Genomic DNA, 19,259 nt, shown 5'->3' with positions numbered 1-19,259 from the left:
AATAAAACAAATATGATCAGTCAAAAGTGGAATGTGCCGATAAATATATTAGTTTAATTTAAGGTATGTACATTGAATGAACAAGAAGTGTTTATTTTATCAATATAATCAACAGGGCTAGAGTAACTGGTTAAGAAGCCTGATGGCCTGGGGGTAAAAACTGTTTGTAAGTCTGGTACGTGCCTGTATGCTTATGTAACATCTTCCAGAAGGCAGCAGTGTGAACAGTCTTTGGCCTGTTTTGCTGTGGTATGATTTTCCGTGCTTTTCTAAGGCCACATGTGTGGTAGATACCTTTCACGGAGGGAAGCTGGCAGTCTCAGTCTCTGCTGTCTTTTATTTCTTTGTTTGTACATTCGTTTATTCGGTACACAAGGGGACAGTCTTTGTCACGGCCTTACTGGGCCAAACTGAATCATTTCTATCAATATTGAATTGAGTTAGATTTTGGATATTTGTATTTGTCCATTGCACCTGCTGATAAGCTTTATAGTTGAGTTCCAGACAATACATTTAGGAAGACTACCAACACCTATATTAGTGTGAGTGTTTGTTTGTTTTTATTTATACTAATGTTTGTACTTCACAAGAAATTACTTCAATGACTTGTTTAATTTAACGTTATATTGTTAATGTTTATTTAAGAATATAAATAAAATACATTGCAATATTCTCCATTTCACAGCAGTCATAAAGTGGGATAAAAATGTTATGTTGTACCCTTTGTAGATGCTATATTTATCTTAAAATAGTAAATGTTATACCCATTCAATATAAAAGCGCCAGCTAGCAAATCAACACTGGTATAGTAAGCGACTTAAAACAACAGCCTGGGTGTTGCTATCTCTCAGTATATAATTGTGTTACTTTAATTTAGCCACATAGCCAAGGATTTGTAAACTTTTGACTTCATATTTCTTCAACAACTTTTGTTGGAAAAAAAATCTTATTTCTTCTCTTTGACAGTACAAAAATGAATTAAGCCCCCAAAAAAGGTATCATTAAATAAATCCAATACAGTGTGTTTAAAGAAAACAACAATATTTACATATTGCACATATGATAAGGTATCATTTTGCATAGCCACATAAATACCAATTCCCTTCGGAGCAATGCTATCTCATCATACTTCACTAAATGTTGGGAAATCAGAGAAAGTTGGAAAACAAGCAGTAACAAACTACATTATTATACAAAGTATATTGCTATATACACAGCATTTTATAGCCACAAAGTTCCTCAGATAAATTTGATCAGTTTGCAACATTTAACATTTTCCTATTAAATAAGGGATTTGATTCTAGGAAACAATCGGGAAAGCGCACATCATCCTTATCATAAACACATTTAAAGTCAAGGAGCTTCAATCACGGGTATTGATATCCTCAGGACCATGAACCATGTCTCTTGACCTATATTCACAAAATACATTTAATTCTCTTAAATATTCCTGTGTATCTAGAATGTAATTTTGAGATCTTGTTTCGTGTTGTTGGTTTTTTATCCACATCTCAGAGGTTTCAATGATTTGCAGATGACTTGGTTTTTCTCTTGAGGCTGAACGAGGGAAAGAGGAGAGGTAGACTGAAGAGAGTAATGATGGTTAGATTCAGCACCAGACTTAGCAGTGCCACGCCCAGCGTGTTGGCAAAGCTGATGGGTAAGGAGTGTGTGAGAAGCCAGGGACGACGTATGGCCATGTCCTGCTCTATGGCCTCCATCTGGAAGTGAGTGCCCATGATGCTGCACACGTGGAACAGTTGATGGCTGTGACCTTTAGAGGGCGCAATAACAGTGGATTTAAATTGTACTGTTTGAAACCTTCAACCATACTGTATATGACATTAGATTGTATAATAATAGTACACAAAAGTACACAAATGGGGTCCAATCGAGACTTCCTCTATGGGAACCTTAGCTTACTCTAGGAAGAGATTCGACAAAATATTAGAAAATGTAATGTCTGCAATTATGTAATATATAACACAAACAGCTGGATACTGAACTTTGTATAAAATGTTTCTACGCCAATTAATTATCCTTTCATAAACAAAAAATGGCATGAGATGGAATCACTGCTCCATTCATGGACAGATTTACAAAATCATAAGTGAACGACATTGTGACAATAATGTTAACATTTGCAGATAACAGCAAATATGTTTTGAACTTTAAGGTGATACTTTCTTAAAAAGGGAACAAAAAATGCACCTATAAATTGCTTTGCGTAAGAAAGTTGTTGTAGTTAAGTAATTTAAAGTGATGTAGATACGATTTGAGAGTTGTCAAGAGCATGAAAGAGCAAGATTTGAGAGGTCCAGTTTGACCGTTTTATTTAATTAAAAAGTTAAATGGGTGCAACGTGTAATATTATTAAAAAAACACATTATCAACAGAATGTGAAGAAATAGCAGTTTTGATGTTTGTTCAAGACATCAAGACATGTATATATATATATATATATTGTGTTGCAGAGGTTTTTACTTAAAGGTTCCTTATTATACCACCAGTTGTGAGTGCGATGAGCCTTTACACTCACATCTGGTGATATAATATGGGACCTTTAAGTTAGCAGCTATCCCAGCTAGTTTCGGCTCGTACTGTCTCAAAATACCACTTTGTACCTCTAAAAGTCAGCGTCACTGCAGATTCCTGCCCTCAGTCCAACATGAGAGGATGAAGAAGTAGCGCTGCCCCAAGGGTGTATTCTAACTTCTTGTCAATCGCGGCATAATTATAGTGAAAAAGTAAATTTACTAAATTTACTATAAATAGAAGCAAAACAGGAGTTATTTTTGCGTTGCTTCCCAACTATTGGAGACAGATCTTGGCGAAAAGGAATGTAAAGGAATGAAGGTTGATGCTGAACTCTCAAGGTTTCTTCTAGTCTGGTTAGGGAAAAGTTAGTAAACATCTGTTAAAGCTAATGGTTGCTATGTCGCAAAAGTTTATAAAGGCAGCTACTTGTATGAAGTTACTGACAATGTTAACATGTTTGCTTAGTTAGCTGTTTGTTGACACGCGGTTCAAACCAATTACAATATGGGTAATACCAACATCTTCTGGACCTTAAAGGGTTATATATTATTGAGTTTTGGCAAGACAAATGCAAGGCTCCCATTCAGAGGCTTAAGGCCAGTCTAGAGTTTAGTCTTACCTATGTAGTCGAAGCTTCCAGGGGCAAGGCGCTCAGGCAGATGTGTGGCAAACAGGAAGGTTGTGAGGAAGGCTAGGGAAATGTGGTAGTAGTGGAGAATGTTTGTGCCGTTGTCCGTACAGCCCTCGCCCGTACAAAGGAATACCTGTCAATGAAGTTAGGGTTGGGTCTTAGTAAAATACAGACCTGGACTGTCACGTGGTCACTCCGAGGCCGTCTAGTTTCCAGATGTGTTTTGTCTTTGAAATATACAATATCAGACTTAGCATGCAGCAGCCAATCAGCTCTCTCCAAGCCATGCACACATCAATCAAACTGATTCCTTAGCGGAGGTCTGTGCTTAAAGGTGCCATGGCATGCCACCAGTTGCGGTGTGATTAGCCATTACAAGCCATTTTGGAAATCTGCCCCTTAAGACATCACAGGTGGGCATGTCCACCTGGGGCGGCAATAGCTCAGGAGGTAGAGCGGGTTGGCTGGTAACCGCAAGGTTGGTGGTTTGATTCCCGGCTCCTCCTAGCTGAGTGTCGTGGTGTCCCTGAGCAAGACTCCTCACCCTAATTGCTCCTGACGAGCTGGCTGTCACCCTGCGTGGTTGACTCTGCCGTCAGTGTGTGAATGTGTGGGTGAATATCAGTCAAAACTGTAAAGCGCTTTGGATAAAAGCTCTACCTACCTACGGACCATTTACCATTTAGATGTGTGACGGACAGATGAGCAACGTTTGCTCCAGTCCACTGGGTAGGTTGATAGACTGATCTACCCAGCACACATCTAGGTGGACACGCCCACAGATTTCCAAAACAGCTTGCAACGGCTAATCACACCACACCTGGTGGCATGTCATGGGACCTTTAACTGAGCACATGTTTCTAGCTAAATTTGAAATCTAGGTAAACAACAAAAACATAATGGATACTACAGGACTGTATTATCATGCCAAACGTAAAATGACTATAATCCCATGGGGCAGTTTAACTCTACCCTAGCATGTAAGCCTTGGTTAAAATGAGACCGTTGAGTTAGCTGTTTCTACGAACAGCAACTATTATAACCCATGGTAATTGGTTATCAAGGCATTTTCATGGAATTTGGGAATTTGAGTGGAACCACACTTCCTAGGCACAAAACTCATAGGCTACTATCCCTTTTTATTCTATAAATTAAATATAAAACATACAATGTTAACCCATTACATATTTGGGATCAGTTTAATGCATCATGTCAGTTCTATGTGTGGGTTATCTTATATCAAATAATTTAAATATATTTTTAAAGTCCTCTCTACTTGTTCCCTCAGTCCTGGCTTCTTCATGTCTATCGGGTTCACCATGCAGCATCAGACAGGCTGGACTGCTCCTCTGAGGCTACCAAATATTTTATATTTGATGTAACTGACTGATCTATCACGTTTGTTCTGTCTTTTATATTTTACATTGCTTGGGCTAACTTACACAGATCATGAGTTTGCATGTTCATTTTCACAAATTATATTTGTGATTCATCATATGGCTTAATAAACTATGGCAAAATAAACTAGAATAATGATGAATCGGTTTAAGCTTTTATGCTCAGGTTGGCATTGCAAACATAGCACAAATAGCTAAATGATTTATGTTGCAAATTAATCATTAGATCCACATCTCTCTACCGGCTGCAACTTGTGTCTATCCTCTAAACAAGTGGTTTATTTTGGCACATTTGGCGGCGTAGCAACTTCCTCCAGTGCCCTTCGTTTTTAAAATCTGGATTTTTCGGCTCCTCCTTGGGTTTTTCCTGCCCTCCACAATCAACGACACTTCTGTCGCTGATTCTCTTCTGTCGCTGATTCTCTTCTGTTACCGCTCAAGAAAATACGCACTATGGACCAAACCAACTCAAATAATTGGGAGGGGTGAACTACCGTGCATTGTATAATCCATATTATATATACTGCGATGCTGGGGTTGAAATTTCAGATTAATTAAGAACGTCTTCTTTAGGAGAAGATACAATAATGGTAGTATTTAATGGTAGTGATGGGCAAAAAGCAGACTGCTTTTCCCAACAGTAGTAAGTATTTTTCTTTCACCCAAGCGGCCCAAAATGCATTTGAAAGTGGACCGGCCCAACGGGAAACCTCCCGATGAGAGAGAGAGAGAGAGAGAGAGAGAGAGAGAGAGAGAGAGAGAGAGAGAGAGAGAGAGAGAGAGAGAGAGAGAGAGAGAGAGAGAGAGAGAGAGAGAGAGAGAGAGAGAGAGAGAGAGAGAGAGAGAGAGAGAGAGAGAGAGAGAGAGAGAGAGAGAGAGAGAGAGAGAGAGAGAGAGAGAGAGAGAGAGAGAGAGAGAGAGAGAGAGAGAGAGAGAGAGAGAGAGAGCGCGCGCAATGTGCAATGCCCTTACCCTATAAAACAGAGGAATGTTGTCGAACAGGTAAGGATAGGCAAAGGCAAGGATACGAAGTGCCTTTGCTAACTTTGGAGTTTTGATCTCTGGAAATCTAAAAATAGAAAAAGATAGACACATCAATATTGTTAAACCCCACCACAACAAATGTTGAACATTAGGAAATATTAAATTACCCGTGACTAAATGTCCCCATACAACTTCACATATAAGTACATGTATAGTTACCTCAGTCTACCCATCCTTTAAGTTTCTCTGAGCCAATTGGTTGTTATTATTCTTATGTTTAATATTTTTACTTTTCATGGCCTTTGTCAAAGGGCTATTGGAGATGCTGTTAAATATCACAATGGAAGCATCTAATAGCATCTAATCTCCATGGCAGAGGAGAACATGTTAGTGAAACCAGTTCCATGTCCCTGACAGTTGAAACAACAAATGCAAGAACACCCCAGGAGTTGGTTAGCTAAACAAACGAAATGCCCCTTCAGAAAACCAATAGTCGGGGTGATCAAGGGGATGAATAAAGACAACGTGGGTTGGAAAGGGCGTATCAAGACAGCATAAGCAGGAAATAATTATTGTAATTACCTCTTTAGTGTCTCATGATTATATTGTAGAAATGGTACACCGAGCCTTGGCAGAGAAGGGAAGTGAACGAATTAGTGAAAATATAAGGCCAAAGCAGGACCATCAGATCTTGTCCAACATTTAAGCATGATTCATGTTCCTGTTTCCTTGTGTACCTTGAGTAGCAGGCCATGGTGGTGCAGACAAGTGTGTTGACCACTGCTACAGCGACGTAACTCTGGTGAAAGATGCTGTTCACCCACTTGTCGGGGAAAACGTATGCAGAGTACGTGATCGCTGACCCTGAGCATGTGCATAGGTATATGGAATGATGATTAGGTGGGGTTTAAATGTGCAACACATGCAACAATGCAGCCACTATGCATTTTAAATGTAACTATTATGATCGTTAAAGGTGTACTTAAGGGTGTGGCCATGTGGTCATGCAACATTTCTGTGTGCTCGTGCATAGAATTGTCATTTAAAAGCCTCTCAGAATATTCAATTCAATTTTATTTGTATAGTCCTTAATCACAGGTACAGTCTCAAAGAGCTTAACAGGCCATATATTTATGGCATATATTTATGAATAAGTCTTAGTCTGCACTGCCGGACTATATATTTACTACACTATGAACTGATTATATATACCAAATACATTATATGTACACATTGTACATTTTATTTAATCATTATTTATTATGTTCCTTCTGTATATACAAATAAGCTGTATATACAAGGCTGACCGCAAGATTGCATGCAACCAAATGTACTCAAAAAAACTGAAACAAGCACAGGTAGAGAAGGTATTAGAAGATGAAAAAAGTAATCTGAAGCTTCTGGTATGCAAGTGATGAGGTGTATCATGGGAGCTAGTGTTAGTTAGTTGTTGGTAAGACACTTTTTAGTATAAACTATATATCTGCCTAAACACACCAAATGCTCAAGTTTCGAGAGTCATCCTAAAACACGTACAAAAAGCACACGCTTCCACTTGCTCCCATGTTAATCATGAGTGCTTCCACACTTCAGGCAACGCTAAAGCGCATTGCAGAGCCCGTTTTTATATTTATATTTATATTTATTGCATCTCCGCCTCCGATGTAAAGACAAGGACGCAAGAAAGTTTCGCTTGGACTTTGTGGGTGGAGGACTAAGCATCAGCGATCAACACACTCACATCATAATATGAGGATAAATTCAATAACTTGATGTATTGATATATATATTCTCTAGTACGTATGTATTCTATCTGGATTCCCTCGCACCAGCAGATCAATACACCATCACTGCAGCTCACCCAGGCTGTAGAGGCTGAGGGCGCCATAGTCGAAGAAGAAGCAGATGTGTCGCGCGCGGGCCGACATGGTGCTGAAGGTGTGGGCACAGCTGGAGGCCAGTGGGTACGTGCAGCATGACACCAGGAAAACCAGCAGGGGCCAGGTAAAGGAGTCATGCCACGCCATGTGCATCAGCATCACCATCACCAACTTGTACAGGAAGTACCTGCATAGAGGCACAGAGGTCAAAGATCAGCTGGAGCATTGCTTAGAACCAAGGGGAACAGGGTGCTATAGACGAGAGAGGGGTCTAACAATATTTTATTGTTCTATGATGCCACATCCACGCACACACGCAAACACACAGAGGCAATCATGGCAAAGGGAAATAAGTAACTCTAAGTAGCTCTGTAACATTTACATGCATTCATTTCCTGCATTTTTGCTTTTATCCCAAGAAACATTTTGAAGAAAACTGTCTTATCAACAAGTAATGTATGTAACAAGTATGTTCTTTTAACAGATTATTCATTATTATTTAGATTTCTTGTTTTGCTTATATGTTAAGAGGCTCTATGACGGAAGAGATACTATTTTCTACAGGGAACTATAGTGGAAGAGAGGTTGGTTCTCTGGTTGGTTCATCTGTTGGTACAGATTGCAGCTCCTTCAGTCTGTCTCTGACTCATTTTCACAAAAGCTGGGATACTGGGGTGGAATCTGTGGGCCTTTTCCATCCTCTATTGACTTGGATTATTTGTTTCTTGTTTGTGTAGACTGGCAGAACATATGTCCATCTGTCTTCTCTAGACAGTAGTGTTTCACTGCTGAGGACTGGTGAAGTTGCATCCTTCTATTATTACATTTACGGATTATTATCTACACAGTCATCCAAGTACAATACAGAATAAGCCGCTTTCTTTTGGTTTTCTGTTGTGCTCATAGGTCAAATGGGTAATGCCATTTGGAATTAGTCTTCATATTTGTTACTTTGGTAGAGATGTGAAAAGGATCTACCCTAAGCCACTGTTCCTATGACAACATCTCAAACTCATCTGACAGCAATGAGAGATACACGTGTTCCTTGTTGTTGGAAAATTTGGTGCTCCACTGTGTAGTCTACATTGTAAAGGTGATCAATGATAAACCTTCCGTTAGTACAGTAGGTTTTCTGAGGCCAAAGGTGCACAACGATGGTTTGAAGAACCTGAAGAATAAGAAACTATCTACTGCTTTATAGGACCGAAATCAAGTGCAATGGCAGCGAGTAAATGTATATATCCTATCAGGGTGCAAGGTCAGTCTCTCCCAGGGGCGGTATATGTGGCATCATAACCAGGTATTGAAATGTTTGGCAGAGGCTGTTGATGATAAATGGAGAGAAGCTAATTCATCAGCCGCTAGTAAAGAGGGTAGGCAAATTAACTTTGTGCGTCAGGGGGAAAAGGCTAGACCATTTAGAGGCAGGCACAGAGCCGGGCAGCTAAGTAATGGGGGAGCCTGGGAAATGAAGGCGGATCTTATTCAGCAGGTTGTTGTGCCTCCACACATTGTTAGCACTCGGCTAAGACCAGATATCCTATTGTGGTCGGACTCTGAGAAGATTGTTTATTTTATTGAACTTACAGTTCCTTGGGAAGACAGAGTTGAAGTAGCCAATGAGCTTAAGAAAGCGAAGTATGCTGAAATGGCTGGAGAGGCAGCACAGTGAGGCTGGAGTACCAGCCTCGCTGTGCTGTACCAGCTGGAGGCCTAAGGCCTATTGAAATCGGTGCGCGGGGGTTCGTGGCTAGATCTGCTATTAGCTTGCTGACTGAACTGGGCATTTGTGGATGAAGTCTGAGGCAGGGTTAGTCAGTTAGTAACATGTCCGTGGCAGCAGAACAAGCAAGTGAATGGCTGTGGGTAAGGAGAAAACATACTTCCTGGGGTGCAAGCTAAGGTAAGCCAGCTGAGTAATGTGCTAACGTGTTTGTTTGGTCAGGGTTAGAGGTAGGGCTAGGGGTATGATGCAGGATAGAGAGAATTTAGATGCATTAAATGTGGCAATGTGGTGGCAGCATTGAGGGGGTGAATCCAGGACGCTGGTTTCATTGTTAAGCCCTCAGGAGGTGTCGTGGGCCTAACTTAACGAAACATCTGTGAAAGAGGGTGCCCACTTGAAATTCTGCTTACTGCATACTGCTGTATTTACTGCTGTTAGTTGGGCCATTTGTCTCGTGTTTTTCACCTTTGGTTGGTAGCTTAGTGGCCAGCGTGCTTATAAGGTTGGTTTGGGCAGGGGCTTCTGAATATGTGTTTTCCTTGGATTTTGGCACAAGGGATTATAACATCTGATCCTGTGTATTACTCATGGGTTACTCATAGTCTAATTAAGACCCCTAGATAATGCGATTCATAGTCGAGCTAAGCGTGCATGTACGGAGTCGAATTGGATTATGAGTTGAATTGCGTTCGGTGCATGCTCGAGATCTTTTCCCGGGGCCGTGAGCCGGAAGTAGAAGGAGGCGATAGTCATGTTGTTGTTGTCGCCGTCGGATAAGGGATAACGAGAAACTGCAATTTATTTAAAAAGGTGGCGCAGAAGATGGAGGAAGCCGGTGAATGTAGTTACCCCCTATAAAAATTGTGTCCCGGCCGCGGGAGCGCGCATGGCATGCATTCATTAAAGGTGGAAGCACACAGACACTACGCTTCGATTTCACCCAAGGCTGAATTAAAAGTACATGTTTTTCTAAATGTGGGTCATCAACGAGGTTGTAAAGTAGTAATTTCGGACACATCTGTCAAAATAAATGTCGGGAATGCCGTATACGGACGGGTGGCAGAGGGGCTGCTCCGGCGGGAGAGATGTTTTCAGTAGACAGCTGTCAACTCACTTCGGATAGGCGATTTATTTAAAAAGCTGGCGCAGAAGATGGAGGAAGCCAGTGTCGTGCCAATGTAGTTACCCCCTATAAGGAGTGTATCATCATCAACATGCATTCAGTACACATTAGGCTTTGATTTAACCCAAGGCTGAATTAAAAGTACATGTTTTTCTAAATGTTGTTCATCAACGAGGTTGTAAAATAACTACTGTGGAGTATGTAAATGATGAGACAAGAGACGGAGATGGGTCGAGTCAGCTTTACTCTCCACTTCCAAACAAACGAGTGATACTCGCACATGAGTTCAAATCGAAACTGACGTAAACCGGAACTGTTTATCTTAAAGGTACAGTCCCTTGAATGTGAATGTCTCACACAGTAATTGTGGGTCACCACACAGGCCCCCCCAGAATTCACCCAAACGAACAGGGCCAGACCGAACAGGTAACACACAGAGAACATCGGACACCCACTAGCGTTAAACAGAATACACTAGTACAAAACAGTCTCTAGAAAAATCAACGCCTAGGGGGGCGGACCAGGCGGCCAGAACGGCTGCGCCTAACAGGAGAAGGGCAAGAGGCAGGAGCAGGTGTCGAGGCCGCCGCAGGATCAGGGGTAGAGGCTGCCGCAGGCGGGCGCCCCCGCCGCGGGGGCTGAGCCAGCTGGAGCGGTTCGCCAACATCCACATGAGCAGGCTTGAGCCGGTCTATAGCCACCCGCTCAGGCCTGCCCCCCATATCCACAACAAAGTTCTTAGGCCCACCCTCCAAGACGCGGAAGGGCCCATCGTAGGGGGGCCGCAGCGGGGTACGGTGGCCATCGTGGCGGATGAAGACGTACTTGGCCGACGGTAAATCCCTGGGAACGTAGGACCGGGGGAGGCCATGGCGAGACGTCGGAACGGGAATGAAAGCGTCCGCAATGTCCCGGGACGCAGCACGATGGGAGGCAGCCGACCACGGGGCCGTGGCGTCCGGAAGAAACTCCCCAGGGACGCGCAGGGGCTGGCCGTACACCAGCTCTGCCGACGAGGCCTGAAGATCGTCCTTGGGGGCGGAGCGAAGGCCCAGCATAACCCACGGGAGGCGGTCAGCCCAGTCGCCGCCCGTAAGGCTGGCCCTGAGCGCGGCCTTCATGTCCCGATGAAACCGCTCGCAAAGCCCGTTGCTCTGTGGGTTATAGGCTGTGGTGCGGTGGACCTTCACCCCCAGGACCCCGGCGACCGCAGTCCAAAGCTCCGACGTGAACTGCGGCCCCCGGTCTGAGGAAATGTCTGACGGTGTGCCGAAACGGGCCACCCAAGCCATAACGAACGCCCGGGCCACCTCAGCTGCTGTAGTGGAGGACAGGGGAACCACTTCTGGCCACCTGGTGGTCCGGTCCACCATGGTGAGGAGGTAGGTGTAACCACGGGAGGGTGAAAGCGGGCCCACCAGGTCCACATTCACGTGGTCGAAACGCCTCTCCGGCACTTTGAAGAGTGCCAAGGGGGCTTTGGTATGCCGAGTCACCTTCGCACGCTGGCACGCCACACAGACAGCAGCCCAGGCCCTGACGTCCTTCCGCAGGCCCGGCCAGACGAACTTGGCCCCCACGAGCTTGGCAGAGGCCTTCACCCCAGGGTGGGAAAGGCTGTGGATCGTGTCGAACACCTTACGCCTCCAGCCAGCAGGCACCATGGGGCGCGGTTGGCCAGTAGAGACGTCGCAGAGGAGCGCAGTGTTGGCCGTGCCAAACACCACATCCTCCATAAGGAGTGCCGTGGGGGCTGTCCTGTAGGCCTGCACCTCAGAGTCAATAGCCTGATCCCCAGCCATAGCTGCGTAGTCGAGGCCCAAGTGGACGGAACCAACAACCACCCGAGAGAGGCAGTCGGCTACAAAATTGTCTTTGCCGGCCACATGCTGAACGTCGGTGGTGTACTCCGAGATGGCGGAGAGCTGACGCTGCTGTCGACCAGACCATGGCTCCGAAGATTTCGCCATGGCGAACGTCAGCGGCTTGTGGTCAACAAAAGCCGTGAACCGACGGCCCTCCAGCAGGAAGCGGAAATGACGGGTGGCGAGGAAAAGAGCCAGGAGCTCCCTGTCAAAAGCGCTGTATTTCCTCTCGTTGTCGCGGAGCTTCCTGCTGAAAAAGGCCAGCGGTTGCCAGGCTCCGCTCACCCACTGCTCACACACAGCCCCCACGGCGTAATCAGAGGCGTCCGTAGTAAGGGCAACAGGGGCGGTCGGAGACGGGTGCGCCAGCAGAGCAGCGTTGGCCAACGCGGTTTTGGCAGCATCGAAGGCAGCCGTCATTTCCGTGGACCAATCCAACACGTCTGCAGGCTTCCTGCCCCGCAAGGCGTTGTACAAGGGGCGCATGAGCTGGGCCGCATGGGGAAGGAAACGGTTATAGAAGTTCACCATGCCCAGGAACTCCTGCAGGGACTTCACAGTGCGCGGACGTGGGAAACTGGCGATGGCATCCACCTTGGCCGGGAGGGGAACCGCCCCCTGCGGAGTGACGTGGTGGCCGAGGAAGGTAATGGATGACCGGCCAAACTCGCACTTGGCCGGGTTGACAATGAGACCATGCTCACTGAGCCGACCGAACAGCTGCCGTAGATGCGTCAGGTGGTCGTCCGCGGACGCACTGGCAACAAGGATGTCATCCAGATAGACGAACAGGAACGGCATGTCCCGCAGCACAGAATCCATGAGGCGCTGGAACGTCTGCGCTGCACCCTTGAGGCCGAAAGGCATTCTCAGGAATTCAAAAAGTCCAAAGGGCGTGATGACCGCCGTCTTGGGGACATCCTGCGGGCGGACGGGCACCTGATGGTAACCGCGCACCAGGTCCACCTTTGAAAAGACGGCGGCGCCAGCCAGGTGGGCGGTGAAATCCTGAATGTGCGGTACCGGGTACCGGTCGGGGGTGGTGGCGTTATTCAAGCGACGGAAATCACCACACGGACGCCAACCGCCATCAGCCTTGGTCACCATGTGCAGGGGGGAGGCCCACGGACTTTTAGAACGGCGTACGATGCCGAGGCACTCCATGGTGGCAAACTCCTCCCTGGCGATCGCGAGCTTGGCAGAGTCCAGGCGGCGGGCCCGTGCATAGACCGGGGGGCCAACCGTGGTGATGTAGTGCTCCACACCATGCTTAGCCACAGCCGATGAAAACGTTGGCGTGGTGATGTCAGGAAACTCAGCCAGCAGGCGTTGATACAGGTCCCCGGTGGCAAACGTGTTCGCAAGACAAAGCCCCCCCACCCCCCCCAGCGTGCAGGGGAACGAAGCAAAGGAGAGGGCGTCGATCAGGCGGCAGTTCGTAACATCCACCAGCAGTCTGTATGCGCAGAGGAAATCCGCCCCCAGGAGTGGCGTAGACACGGCAGCCATGACGAAATCCCAACCAAAACGCCGGCCGCCAAAACACACATCCACATACCTCGTGCCGTAGGTACGAATGGGTGTGCCGTTGGCGGCGTCCATCGGGGGGCCATGGCCGCCAGCCATAGTGTCCACAGGCGTTGCCGGCAGGATGCTGCGCTGAGCCCCAGAATCAACCAGCAGCCGCCGGCCGGACAAGGTGTCAGTGACGAACAACAGCCTGCAGTCCCGACCAGCGCTCACAGCTGTTAATGAGCGCTGGCCCGGGCTTTTCCCGGGGCCCCAAAACTGCAAGGCTGGCGACACTGCTTGGCTTTGGCCCCGAACCTGGCGTGGTAGTAACAACACCCGTCGTCATTCTGTCGGCGGGCGGTCACAGCGGCTGCGGTGTCCGGGTCGTATCCCTGCGGCGGAAACGGGGCCGATGTGTGCTGGGGGGGCAACAGCGCATGAACAAACTGCTGCCTGTTGGCGAGGAAAATCCTGTCGGCCTCTACAGCCACCGCCCGGTAGTCCTTGGAGGCAAAGAGGGGTGAGCTGGCCAGTGCGGTGCGCACGGGTGCTGGAAGCTGCCGCAGGAAGATGTGGGCGAAAAGGAAAGAGGGATCCGCCGAGCCCAGCACAGCCAGCATCCTCTCCATCAACTCGGACGGCTTGCCGTCGCCCAGGCCGTTCAGGGAAAGCAGGCGGTCCGCCTTCTCCAGCTCCGACAGTTCAAAAAGGTTCACGAGGAACGCCTTGAGCGCGTCGTACTTGCCGACAGCTGGAGGAGCCTCCAACCGCGCCATACACCTGGCCGTCGTCGAGGCATCTAAGGCTGCTACCACGTGGAAATACTTAGTCACGTCCTGTGTTATTCCTCTCAGCTGGAACTGGGCTTCGATATGCTGGAACCACGACCGTGGGTTGTTCTGCCAGAAGTCCGGTAACTTGACGGTGGCAGCATAGATAGCGCCGACGTTCGCCGCGTCGATAGCCGCACCGCCAGCGGCGGCCGGCGCCGCGGCGGGCGCGCTGTTATCACCGTCGATGTGAAACATTTTACAGTCGTATCCAACTCGCGTCGGGGGTCACCAATTGTGGAGTATGTAAATGATGAGACAAGAGACGGAGATGGGTCGAGTCAGCTTTACTCTCCACTTCCAAACAAACGAGTGATACTCGCACATGAGTTCAAATCGAAACTGACGTAAACCGGAACTGTTTATCTTAAAGGTACAGTCCCTTGAATGTGAATGTCTCACACAGTAATTGTGGGTCACCACACTACGATCTTTATTCATTCATTGTGCCGCGGCCGAACTGATGGGGGTATTCTCTGATATTATGAATCTTACAAACTGCGTCGGGTTCTCAGACTCTCTGGTACTTCCACAACAAGTAAAGACTCCTAGTCGGGTTTATCTCGCCCATGGGGGAAATTAACTTTGGCTTTGACTCTCTGAAGTCCAGATTGAAACGCGACATGGAGGAGAAAGCGATGTTTCAGCAGACAGCTGTCAGTTCACTTCGGGTCTATATCATTTCTCCGACGCTATCATTGTTCCTCTCGGTCGTATGCGGACTCCTCCGCCGGCAGAGCAGCCGGAGGAGTCGGCATACGACCGAGAGGTTGGAACAATGGAGCATCCGAGAAATTATATGGACCCGAAGTGAACTGACAGCTGTTTCTCGAATGCCGAAGTTTGTTGTTGCTGGTGACGTAAAGAGGTCAACCGGTGGCAACCGGTGAATGGTCAGAAATGAGCTGGTCTTAATGGTCTCATACAAAGACAAAAAAAAATTAAACCAAGACAGATAACCAGGCATTTCTAACAAATTATATTTAAATAACAGCCCATAAATCTTAACTACAACACATTTAATATCTGATAACCCTCTTGGTTGATGTGAATACATTTCATACAATGCTACTGAAACTCATTCATATCATCCAGAATTTTTTGACAGCATACAGCCTGAATGTTTAGAAGTAGTTAGCCTTTCGTCATAGAGCCTGAGGAAGACCCTCGCAATAAGAGCAGGTCAATCTGTTGGCACTTCAGCAGTGATTGGATGGATTGGTCTCCATAGAGTTGAAGGGCCAAACTGATTGGTGGACGTAACCATGAATCCAAATGCAAACGGAATTGAGGGAGAAGCAAGGCATTAGGTGACACTAAGGCAAGTATGTTTTTTTTTATATAGTACCAGGTGGGCAAGAAGTGGGTCCAGATGTTGAGTGTCTCATTGGTCAGCTGGAAGAGGCTGAGGATGCAGTCAGTGGCAGAGCTACAAGGGTGGCGGTAGCCGGATATGATACTGTCCTCATGGAACACCTGTGGAGACAAAACACAGGGTTCAGCATGGACCACTGCTATGCCTGGCTTACAGTCACCAGTACTGCTATACCATTACATCACACACAAGTACATTTGTAAAACTTTTTGTGTGGATGCTTTTATTTTAGTTAAAGGTGCAGTGTGCAGAATTTGGCAGCCTCTTACAGAACTGACTTTGGAGAAATTGAATGATATATTCATAAATATAATTGAATTAGTGTATAACTCCTTGAAAATAAGAATTGTTGTGTTTTCGTTAGCTTAGAATAAACCCTTTGAATCTACATAGGGAGCATAAATCTTCCATGGAGCACGCCATGTTGCACCTTAGATTACATGTTGTATGTAACCGACTAACTATGGTTTTACAGACTAAATAACTAAATAGGCCTACAAATCATGGATCTATTGTGGAACCTCAGCACTTGACACCTGGCTACTCGATGCCATCCTGCCAGTAGGGACTTTTGAAAGTCCCTACTGGCAGCTTACTTGCCAGGCCACTGTAACTTCTTTTTTTTGGAAAGGGAGGGGTTGTGATGTGCAACCTTAATGCTAGATACCACTAAATCCTACACACTGCACCTTTGAGTTAGGGTTAACAATAGAGCGCAACAGTGTGGTTCCAGAAGTAAAAATCCCATAGAGGTTTTGATAAAAAGCCATAGGGCCCTATTTATTTTCTAAAACGCATGTGTTTTGGCGCAAAACAGAAGTAGCGTTGTGGGCGGTTCTATGGCGATGTTGCTATTATGACGGCGGATAAATGGCTCTTGCACCCGACGCAAATCTAAAATGGGTTGGGCTGAAACCCGTAGGTGTGTTTTGGGCGTAACGTGCAATAAGCCAATGAGAGTTCCATCTCCCATCCCCTTTAAGAGCCAGTGCATTTGACTTGAGTTGAGTTGTTATTTTGACAGCGCATTTGCAGTCTCCGCTGAGACAGATGCATGACCACATGAATTTCAAACTTCAAATGGCTTAGTTTATGGCCAAATAATAGGCCTAATTCACACATGGAATAGCGTTTTCTTCTCCAACTTCAGAAACACTGATTTGTCATGTAAATTGTGGCAAAGACAACTTAACACATATTGTGGCAACCCGACTCGGGGAGTGAACCCGCCTTACTCCAATCAGCACACGATTGTCTTAGGTGTTAAGCCACAAAGGCACTTTTAATCAAACAAAACAACAAAAAGATAATAGGGTGGAATCAACAGCCTGGTTCCACGGGGTGGCACCACCGCGGCCACAACGGCTGGACCCTTCTTGCACCCAAGCCAAGAGAGCCCTGAATGCATTTTGCATCTTGTTCAAAAAAGAATGTACACAGTCTTGTACCTTTACTTTTTATTCCATTTTCCATTTTTTTTTGGCTCTGAAACAAAAGTTTTATGGATACGACTACCTTGACGAATGATTGGCTTGGTTCCAGCCTTAAAACGCTTTATATAATGATTTTACGAAAAGTCAATCGAGAAAATTAAAAAGGAGGCACAGTATTCCAGTTACGTATTCATTCTGTATTCATTCTGTATATTATGTATTCCTAGCTTTTATGCTACCCAAATTACTAAATAGCACTGCTTTTGTTTTTTTATCATATATTCTATATCAACATATTTTTCTAATCTAAGATAAATGGACATGGTTGCTGACTGTGGTAAGCAATCAAGTTCAATAGCGGGCTATGACTTGACTTTCGCGGGTGCGAGTTAACGTTTCCATGGTAACAGTGGGCTCCACCAATCAAAGACGTTGTGTTACACTTTCATGGGTTATGGGTAGTGTAGTGTTTTTAAAGGACATTGCGAGTATTTAGTAAATAAGTAAACAATGTTAAAACAAAATAATGGTTGCTCATTAATTTCCCCCAGGTACAATCCATGGAAGCACAATAATAGAAAAGCTTTGAGAAAAAGAAACTTAAAAAGTCAACTTACTTTGGGCACCTGGTTGATAGTTAAACTTCGAGGTAGTCTGAAGAGGCTGAGCATTGTTGCGCAGAGCCGGCTGAGTGAGGTCTGTGGAGAAATGAGTCAGGAGGGAAGGAGAGCCAGACTATACTGTTTGTTGTTGCCATGCTGCTCAGGTAGCTCTGCCCCCTTCCACACCTACTACCAGCTCACCTATCTGGAACATCACGTCTAGCTGGACCACGCCCACTCTTTCTCTCTCACTCTTAATAGCATAATGGTTCTCCTCCCTCTGCTCCACTTCTCTCGTTATACCTGTCCTTTGCGCTTTTGTAGTTTGTGCTCTTATTCTTTATTTTATCTATTTCACATGTTCTGTTAAACATGTACATAAAACATCTAAAGATGTTAAAAATAAGTAGGACTCGCTTTGAAATCTCTTACAAAAAAAGTGCATATTATGTTATGCCTTTGGTTTTAGGGTTCCCTATTTCAAAAGCGGTCTGAGATGAGTGATGAGGTGACAGCCCAGTATGTCTCACTCATCACAACAATGACAATAGCACAAACACACGCAAACAATCTCAGGACTGCAACTCAATATCAGCTAATACTTGAAGCTTGTAATTCAACAAAAAGAGGGTTGTTGAAAAGCAGTATACAGCTTTCAAACCATTGCATTTCCTCTGCTGGTGAGTTGCTCCACTCCATATTATTGTACTAGGGCCCTGCTGGGTGTTCTTTCAAAGTTCCAGCCAAAAAGGCTAAGGGATGAATGGGAAGCAGAGCATACGGTGTGAGTTTCTCCACAAGTGAACTGAACAGCAAATACCTGCTCAGGTCATTGTCTTGTTCAAATCTTCAACAATGGAATCAAACCGGTTTCACCTAACCTACACCTGTGGCTCTGTTGTTCAGTGCTATGATTTACAGCTATTGGTTCCTATAATTACTGAGGGTTGGGAAACATGTAACCAAAGGTTAAAGTTGCTTTGATTTCAAATATGTACAAAAGAAAGGTTATACTTGCTTATAGTTCAACTGAATGGTAAAGTAATCAATGACTTATTCCACTAGCAGCTAGATGCCAGTGCAAATTCAAATTGACCTGGCACCATTCATTTATTTACCATCGGACAGCGCCATGTACAGAAGCGTAATGCAGATATACTGAGATACATTTTCATGGCAAACATACATTGTGCTCTGTTTTTCTGAATTAACGAGATACCTCAAAATCCCGAGGGAAGCTTGGGGGGAACCCAGACGATGCAGGTAGGTGATTGTCACATGGGATGAAAGCTGATTGGGAGCCACGCTGACTTAATGTCGTACCAAAAAGTCATCAAGTAATCATAACAGAAGCCATGCATGT

At 45.5% G+C, this 19,259-nt stretch overlaps 1 protein-coding gene across 1 annotated transcript; it reads right to left on the bottom strand.

Annotated features, from left to right (window-relative positions):
- Positions 1 to 1,520: 1,520 nt before the first annotated feature.
- On the bottom strand, positions 1,521 to 17,965 carry paqr5b (progestin and adipoQ receptor family member Vb; the record flags this gene model as incomplete). The annotated part of the gene is made up of 8 exons (XM_084475900.1): positions 1,521 to 1,774; positions 3,158 to 3,302; positions 5,539 to 5,635; positions 6,133 to 6,177; positions 6,288 to 6,414; positions 7,412 to 7,617; positions 15,835 to 15,962; positions 17,912 to 17,965. The coding sequence occupies 8 exons, from the start codon at positions 17,963 to 17,965 to the stop codon at positions 1,521 to 1,523; spliced, it is 1,056 nt and encodes a 351-aa protein (XP_084332026.1).
- Positions 17,966 to 19,259: the final 1,294 nt, after the last annotated feature.

Source organism: Micromesistius poutassou, assembly GCF_964030765.1.
Source record: "Micromesistius poutassou genome assembly, chromosome: 12".
NCBI lineage: Eukaryota > Metazoa > Chordata > Actinopteri > Gadiformes > Gadidae > Micromesistius > Micromesistius poutassou.
The sequence above is the reverse complement of the archived record's forward strand: the minus strand, read 5'-3'. Positions and strand labels throughout refer to the sequence as shown.